Source organism: Mesocricetus auratus, unplaced genomic scaffold, assembly GCF_017639785.1.
Source record: "Mesocricetus auratus isolate SY011 unplaced genomic scaffold, BCM_Maur_2.0 Super-Scaffold_100009, whole genome shotgun sequence".
Taxonomy (NCBI): domain Eukaryota; kingdom Metazoa; phylum Chordata; class Mammalia; order Rodentia; family Cricetidae; genus Mesocricetus; species Mesocricetus auratus.
In genome coordinates this window covers 12,291,785-12,300,325 of record NW_024429193.1, presented here as the reverse complement: position 1 = coordinate 12,300,325, position 8,541 = coordinate 12,291,785, and the positions used below count along the sequence as shown (strand labels likewise).

Below are 8,541 nucleotides of genomic sequence, written 5' to 3'. Positions count from 1 at the left end.
GTTGAGAACCACTGTCCTAAAATTAGAAGGAAGTTCTACTCCTTTGCTTCCTCCTCCCCCCTGCTGGTTGGACTTCCTGTGGCGACAGCAATATCTAAGCCAACCATTTTACGCTGTACAATGATGGGGCATCATCTCTGTCCCCCTTCTCTGGACATTTAGGCAGGGACAACATAGGCTTACACCTCGTTACACTACCAGCAATGAGGGTGAGGTGGCAGTCCCAGGCACTCCCAAGGGACCTGTGTCCAGTTCACACAGAGGTGTTGAAGCAGGTGAGGTGTGGGCATTCCCCGAGCTATCCCTTTATGACAGCTTCAGTCAAGTTCTCTTCCATCCTCTTCTTCCATCCTATTTGTGGTGCAAAGCAAAACATTTTAAGTATAGACACCCCATACACTCGTTAACTGAAGTTATTTAAAATACAGTTTTGTTTACAAGATAGGGCGTCCTATAACCCAAACTAGCCTCGAACTCACTATATAGGCCAGCCTGGCTTTAACTCCTGATCTACCTGCCTCTACTTCCAAGCGCTAGGATGACAAATATGTACTACCATGCCCTGAGGGTGTGATTCTTGGAGTCAAATTCAGGACCAGTGTGTACCAGGCAGGCACCCCACCAGCTGAGCTATATCTCCGGCCTGGGACACATCTTTGAATCTTGAACTATGCCATTTCCTAGGTCTTTTCACTCTCATCTTTAGATTTCACATTCTTAGGGCTGGAGAGACGGCTCAGCAGGTAAGATCACAGGCTGCTCTTCCAGAGGACCGGGGTTTGATGGCAGCTCACAATAATCTGTAACTTCATTTCCAGGTGATTCGATGCCCTCTTTTGGCTTCTGTGGGAACACAATACCCAGGCATACATATAGACAAAACACTCATACAAATAAAATATAATATTTGAAATAAATAATTAGATTTTATGTTCTTCAGAGAAATGGTCCCTGTAGAGCAATAGGGCAGTCTTTACAAGAGGGAGGAGAGGCAAACTCAGAGGCCCCATGGACTCTCTCTGCTCAGCTTTATGTTAAATCATGGCTCTGATTGGCAGGTAAAAAATCCTTGGTTAAAATACCACCTAACATTGATTACTGGGTGGACTATAAGAAGGAATGAGATCTGTTAGCTTATGTAAGATTCAATTTATATATAGGTCTACATAGTTTAGTTTTATTTTATTGAAAATTTTAAATGTATTATTTGTGTGTGTGTGTGTTTGTGTGTGCGTGTCCACCAAATGTGTGCGCGGGTGCACACACGCAGATGTGTGTCCGTGTGTACACCCAGGGCTTGAACTCAAATCCTCAGGCTTGGTGGCAAGAACCTTTGCCCACTAAGCCATCTCATTCACTCTGAAATTTTTTTCTTAAAGCTTAAATTTCTCCCTGGGTTTTCGAGTTAATCTTTAACCATAAAGGAAGCGATCAAATGAGCAGAAACAGAAGACATTCTTGGTGATCTGAAGCAGTGTTTTATTGCAAAAACAAAGCACCAACTCAACAAGTCATGGCCAAACATCTCTCAGCAAGTGTCTCTTTGAACAGAGATGTAGCAAGACAAGTACTCAAACCAGGGACCAAACACAGCATAGGACATTTATAAAAATATTACAAATCATGGAGGAATATATATGTATATATAAAAATATCCTGTGCTATTAACAAAGCTTTGGGATCTACTAACTCTTGGCAAATAGCTTCAGAAAGAAATTATTATAAATACAAACCATAAAGTAAAAAATCAAAAACAAACAAACAAAAAAACCCCAGAGCCCCTAAATGCTTTCCCCAGCAACAAAGAACCAACAAAAGTGGGAAATATTCTTACCCCCGTGACAGTGAGTTGATTGCAAGGTGTGTCCAGTGCAAAGCAAGTTTCTCTTTGCAGAGAGAGTTCTGCTCCTTCAGGGAGCTCAGTGGCTGTTTGACTCACACAGAACAGCACATCCGTGTGAAACCTTAAGGTCAGGTAGAGAACCCTCTACAAAAAAGGGCGCTGGCAGTTTCATCCACAGATGCACATCTAGGAGCACAGCAACTCAACGGAGACAGCACTCCCCCACGCTGCCCCTCCCCATGAAGTTTTGTTTGTACTCATTTCTAAGTCTATAACCCAGATCCCTCATTCCACACCCACCCTCTTGTTTAAGGAGTTGATGGCAATCAGTCTACGATGAAGCAAAGAAAATTCTAGTAATTCTAAAGCCCTGAGGGGAGGGGCACCTAAGAGTCAACGATGACTTGGTTTGACAAGGACGGCCATTGTGTGTACATTCTGTCTTTGCTCCTCTGGGCTGAGACAGGCCAGCCGATAGATTGCCTACTCTATCCAACAGGATAACACTTTGTTGGATCAAAGGTCATTACATATACACGTGTAAGTATTCTGCTCGTGAAGTTTCACAACATGAAACTAAATTTCATTATTGTGTATTTTGTTTTGAGGACTGATACCTCAATTTCATTTTTACTATGAAGAGCTGTTCTTTAAATGCTTGGTCTGAAGAGGTTTTACATGATACTCATAGATTTTCAGAGCAGGCCCCAATTTTAACTGAAGTCCTGTCAACACGTCATTTCTCGTCATCAAGAGCAGAGATTTTCCATCAATTTCCTAGAAGGAAAACAGAAAGCCAGTGTGTGAGTGAGCCTAGAAGGTCTTGGTAAAAAAGATAAAGGGAAGGGTAAAGACAGTAGTTACACCACTTGTCTCCAGCTAAAAACTACTATAATAGGGTCAAAATGGAATCTTCTAGTATATCTTCCATCTTCTATTTCAAAACATCTTCTGTTTTGAGATTAAGAACAATCTATAGCTTATCTTGTTTTCAAGATCCTATCACAAATCTTAAGAAACTCAGGGGCGAGTTTAAAACAGTGTGTACCCACCTCAGGGATCAGAGCTGTTCCTTCTGAAAGGGACAAGGACACATTCCATCCATAAAATATATTGAAATGTGCTAGAATTCCCCCATATACTTAAGTTCCCAAAGCACTCTATAAATTACAACAGGCAGAGACTATCATCCTCAATTTATAGGCAAAGCAAGGATCTGTAGCGACCAGCCTCCCCATTTTAGCAGCCATGACAGGCTAACATGTGCTTGCACGACCTTTCCACTCCTGTCCTGGTCACTAAGGTTAGATGTCCTCCTCGTGGCAAGGAACCAATCAGAAGTTAGCTGGCAGGGCTGTGCTTTACGGCTCTGGGTGTTCTTTACAGACAGTGCACAACAGTGACGTGCAGAGCATAGCAACCGTCCTGGGAGGACCTATGGGCCATAACAACCAGTTGACCAATCAACACAGGGCAGGCTGTCCAAACTTAGAAGCACACCAATCCTGAGACTGTTTCATACCCCTAGACACTCCCCTTATGCTGCCCTTTAAGATTCCTGCCTTGAACTGAGGATCAAAGGGATTAAGACTGGGCTGGTTTAACCCCCAGAAACAGCTGACCAGACAAAGGTTAACTCTTGAATCCCAGGCATCAGCCTGGGAATCCAGCATGGGACTGATCAAGACCCCCTGAATCTGGGTGTCAGTGAGGAGGCCTAGGGAATCTATTGAGCCTTGGGCAGCAGATCAGTACCCATCCCAAGTATACACATGGACTTTGGACTCCCATAGAACAATGTGAGGTGCACTCTCACCCTGAACTCTTGGGGAAGGGTCTAGGCCCTGCCCTATATGAAATGACAGACTATGGACACCCCCATGCAGGGCCTCACCCTCCCTGGGGAAATGAGGGGATAATGGGGAGGTTTGGGGGGAGGGCATGGGAGAAGGGGAGGGAAAGGGAGAGGGACCTGGAACTGACTTGTGAAGCAACCTCGTTTCTTATCTAAATTTAAACTGGAAAAAAAAATCCCTGCCTTGAGGTTGCTTGGGGTCTTTCTCCTGGAGTGAAGGGCCAGAGCTAATGGGTTAGCTCGTTAAACATCTACAATAAAAGATTCTTTGCTTTTGCATCGAAATGGGCCTCTTGGTGATTTTGGGGTTCAGAATTTGGGCACAACACATCGAGCGGGAAGTTTATTAGCTTGACACAACAAGAATTAGGAAAAGAGGGCATGGGCCTTGAAATCTTGTCTGTCACAGCCTCTGTCCACTTTCCTTCTGTCTCCCATCTCCCCTTTGAGGAAAACCAGGGCTTTAAGGGCATTATCCTGGGGGACAGTACTCTACCCCAAAACCCTAGTTCCGGCCCCCTCTGCTTAAGGTCATAGTTAAATGTTTGTTATCTAGATGGTCTGAGTCTAGACTCGAAGGCTTCTGGAAATCCTGCTAATTGTAATAGTAAGCAATAGCGAGTCTCTCTTCTGCCCTCCCTCAACCTGGGAAACATGGAGGCTCCCTCCCAAGCTTCCTCTCAATGGAGAAAGAACAAAGCTGTTGAGGTTGGGACTCTGGCAGTTGCCAGGCCTTCTACCCGGGACCCTTGGAGTCCATCCCTTGGGCCCTCTGGGTATTCTGGAGACTACAAAGGAGGAAATTAAAATGGGTTTCCCACAAAGGATATGAAAATGGTCTGAACAGAGAGGATGCTTTGAATTTATGGAAAGGAAGCTCTGAGAATGCTAACTGTGACTGTGCCTTTGCTAGCATGCAGGGAAGAAACTGTCCGTCTCTTAAGGCACACCCAGCTCTTCTTCAGCAGGTTTGGGACGGCTGTGCTTAAGAGCTTTGTTCATAACCTGGGCCAATGAGACACTGCGTGACCTCATGAAACTGTAACCCCATTTACTCCCCCCACCCCCAGGAAGGCCACTGCTCCCCACACTCATGGAGTGGGGAAAATGAGCTGAACTCTGAGAGTGTGGAGAAACAGCACCAGGTCAAAGGGGCTAGAGAATTTCCCACTCTACAGCCCCTGCTCCTCCCCCGTCCTGGGAGATGTGGAAACACGGGGTTTCCATCAGGGTCCCTGGAGGCCTGCCTGCACTCACTCCCTGAGCTAGGCACTCCCTGAGCTACACACTTCCTGTCGTCCTCACTGCTCTCCACAGCTCATTTTTACTTGTCAGCCACCAATCACGAGACAGAAGCACAAGGGATCGCTCCTAGCTGCTCCAGAGAGTTTGGGAAACATCTATTTTCCAGCCACTAAAACGTCTCGTGCTGATTTGTGAGAGGCAACCACCACACATGAAGAAGCAGCCGCCCCGGGGCAGTTGGGAACTACTCATCAACATGGGACCTGAACAACCCGAAAGCTTGTAAAGTCATCTCCTGCCCTCTGTCCCTCTCCCAGGCCCCCTCAGTGTTACTAGTGATCAAGGCTGCCCATCAGTCATACCTGGATCGCCTGTTAACTGTTTTGAGGTGAGCTTGCTTGAGAGGAGTTGTCCCCAAAGAAACCCCAGGAGCAGAGAGGAGGGCACTATGTGACCGCAGCAGAACCCAGGACGCTGAGACCACAGCGGTCTCTGCATTGGGGGGGATGGACTCGAACTTGCAACGCCCCGTGGAGCTGAGCCCTGGCTGCTCGTCTCCCCTGCTGAGACTACATACACAGCCTCTGTGTCTCAGGCCGGCACCCCTGCTTCCGGACCCCGCTTTCATTTCCACACAAGCAAACTTCCTTTACTAACTGGAAGAGAACTGTGGCGAGAAGAACCCAGTGCTGTCCAAACGCCCCCCTCTGCAACTCAGCACTCCTGCCAAGTGTGCCGTGAAAACGGCCGAGAGCCGGGCTTTGCTCGAGACGTAAGGGAAAACCATGTTTCATGTCCCAATTTGATGATTTCCCTTTGTCCCTCAGGCACACACTGCAGTTCACCTCTGAGCAGTGGGCAGAAGGGTCCGTCTGGAGACACTCACTGTGCAAGTGTTGAAAGGGCGTCATCTATTGGCCCAGCTTTCCCCTCTAACCCTGACTCAGGCAGCTCAGACACAGGAGGGAAGGACGCAGTACCAGGTGGCTGCCAGCTGATGGTCAGGCAGGCCGCAGTTTGAATCCTATTACCACAACCTAGTGGGCAGGCAAGCACAGGCAACACTTCAGCGGCCGGGCGGGGGAGTCTATTCGATTGAGCTAGGTCCACAGGCCTCTTCTAATGCCGTTGGCAGCTCCACACCCTTGTCTGCGGGTACTAAGCACACACGCCCTGTTCTGAATAACGCACCTGGCGACACGTTAGCAACCTTGGGCCCCCAGCTGCACTGCGTTACATACATAAAGACCCCGCTCCAAACAGTGGGATGTTTCTCCTCCCCGTAGCAAATGATGGCCACTGAAAGACACCAGGGCCTTCCCAGTCCAAGTCTGCCCTTTGCTTCCTTCCTGTGTCTTTGACAGAAGGGATGCAAGCGTATGCCCCCTTAGGGTCAGAAAAATTCACCAAGATTAAAATTCTCAAGAACTGCATAAAACATTTGCCTCATCAAAATCTCACCCATGGGAAAGCCCCTTGATTAAAACTGTTAATAATTTGTTATTTAACTTCCATAATAGATTATAATTGCAAATGAAACTCTTTTTTTTTTTTTCTAATCAGTATTGGCTGGAAACTGTAGTTTTTCTAAGGAGGAACTCACCCGGATCCCAGCAGTCTATTAATCTAAGTTGGAGGGGTGAAATGCACGCAACAGACTCTGGTTCAGCAGGACAAACAAACAACAAAAGAGTTTGTAAATCCAGCTCAATTAAAGCAAGAACAAAGATGTAGTTCACGCCCTGGGATTTCCGTGTCAGTGGATACACATTTGCTGGCTTCACTGTGCTACAGTGTTCCTGTCTTCATGGATAAGCAAACTCCAAACTCCCGTTGGGCCAGAACGGTAAGATGTCTGTCTGTTTAGTAAGTTCTAGCAAGGTGTTGAGATGATGGGTCTGAGTTTCCAATTAAGCTGAGGCCCCAGGTTTATAAATCAAGGGGGAAGAGTGGCTTCCACTTCAGGGAGCATGAGGCAGGGCTGGGGCTTGCTACTGTATCTCTTCATGCCTCCTTTCCTCATCTGGGAGATGGGGGAAAGCAGACTGCACTCTGGGGGATTCAGAGATAATTCCAGACATCTATTGAGCAGCCAGTGCATGACACAAAACCCTTAGCCCACTGACCTCTCACTCTCCATCAGCATTCATCTGCGTTTGGATTAACTCCTCGAATTGGACCCGATCATGATATGAACCATTCACGGGGAAAGAGGTGAGATGATGGGACAAGAGAAAGAGGCATAGAGAGAAAAAACAAGGCTAGGGAAACAAAAGGAGGAGTCACCAAGGAGGCAAGGGACAGTGGGACAACAGTGAGAGAGCACTGGGGTTCTGCCTTTTGGTGTGGTGTGTGTCTGTCCCCCACCTGTTACCGAGCAAGAAGACGGCCGGAAGCCAGCTCTGCTCCTCACCAGTCGGTTCCCTGGGATAACATCTGGCCCGTGACTCCCCTCCACAGTGAGGAGAGTCTCAGGCTCTGCCGACCTCTGTCTACGCCGCTCCACCCTCAGATCCCCACTGTCTTTGACAGGCCTCAAGACACCCAATCTTGTTTGCGACACTGGGTGAAGAACACAAGGGCAGTTCCTTACCAACTGCGTGAAGGGCTCTGGCGAAGTAGGTGTCCATTTCCCACTTCCGTTGGTCCTCTCATGTTCTCTACAACTTTCTTTGTGACAACTCTCTTACCATTCACTATCTGGCTACAAGTGGTGACCAGCCTGAACTTTCCCATTCCATGGCTTACATACGGTACGAATGTCTCAGAGGCAGCAGGACCCAATCTCGACCCTAGGGACACAAAAGTAGAAAAGCCTGTGTCCATAATGGGGGTGACGCTAAAGAAGGCGGAAGACGCTCTTCTGGATGGAGCCATGGGACTAGTGAACCAACAGTCTCCTGAAAAGATGTCTTCATAGTCAGTGTCCTTCGGGAAGGCACGGCGTGGCCTCTGAAAGCACATTTCTTCTTCCAAGTGGGTTTTGTCTCTGGCATTGCCTCTGGTTTCCGCTTTGGTCAGGCCATCGCCTCTGGTTTCCCACGCGGCACAGTCATCACCGCTGGCTTCCTCTGTCGTTCGGCCAGCGCCTCTGGTTTCCCACGCGGCACAGTCATCACCGCTGGTTTCCTCTGTCGTTCGGCCAGCGCCTCTGGTTTCCCCTGCGGTACGGACATCACCTCTGATTTGTCTTTTGGTACGGCTCCCTCGGGACCTGTCATAGTCCTTGCGTTTCTTGGCATCCGATAAGATGTGATAGGCTTCTACGACCTGTTTGAATTGCTCCTCTGCCGCATCCTTGTCTCCCGGGTTCTTGTCTGGGTGTACTTGCAGAGCCAACTGGTGGAAAGCCCTCTTGATATCAGAGGAGGAAGCATTCTGGGGCACCCCTAGAACTTGGTAATAATTCACCATGTTTCTTCAAACAGCCTTGCCCCGCCAAGGGTTGAGATTTTTGAAGAATTTCCATATAACTTCAGAAAGGAAGATGGGCAGTCATTAAAGTTTAGAGTTTTGAATTTCTTCACATGGTTCTCAGGGGGAAGCCGCTTCTGGTGGAGAGATTCCTCTTCAGGGTGTGGCTCCTTCACATGCCACC

General features: G+C 47.9%; 2 protein-coding genes across 2 annotated transcripts in view; both read right to left on the bottom strand.

The window, feature by feature from the left end:
- Positions 1-1,458: 1,458 nt before the first annotated feature.
- On the bottom strand, positions 1,459-8,525 carry LOC121142292 (dnaJ homolog subfamily B member 6-like). Its single transcript, XM_040751624.1, has 2 exons — positions 7,537-8,525; positions 1,459-2,620 (listed from the first exon to the last, which is right to left on the bottom strand). The coding sequence occupies exons 1-2, from the start codon at positions 8,355-8,357 to the stop codon at positions 2,593-2,595; spliced, it is 849 nt and encodes a 282-aa protein (XP_040607558.1). The 5' UTR covers positions 8,358-8,525; the 3' UTR covers positions 1,459-2,592.
- Positions 1,459-8,541, bottom strand: part of Samd13 (sterile alpha motif domain containing 13) — a 37,716-nt gene continuing 30,633 nt past the window's right edge. Inside the window, exon 3 of the mRNA XM_040751625.1 lies at positions 1,459-2,620. Within this exon, the coding sequence (XP_040607559.1) occupies positions 2,477-2,620 (144 nt within the window). The 3' untranslated portion in view covers positions 1,459-2,476. The remainder of the gene's footprint in view (positions 2,621-8,541) is intronic.

Excerpts from the sequence above, each read along its gene's own strand:
- LOC121142292 (XM_040751624.1), bottom strand. The coding sequence starts at position 8,357 with ATGGTGAATTATTACCAAGTTCTAGGGGTGCCCCAGAATGCTTCCTCC. Across the intron at positions 2,621-7,536 it reads CAGAGCCCTTCACGCAGTTG|GAAATTGATGGAAAATCTCT; the intron begins GTAAGGAACTGC and ends TTTTCCTTCTAG.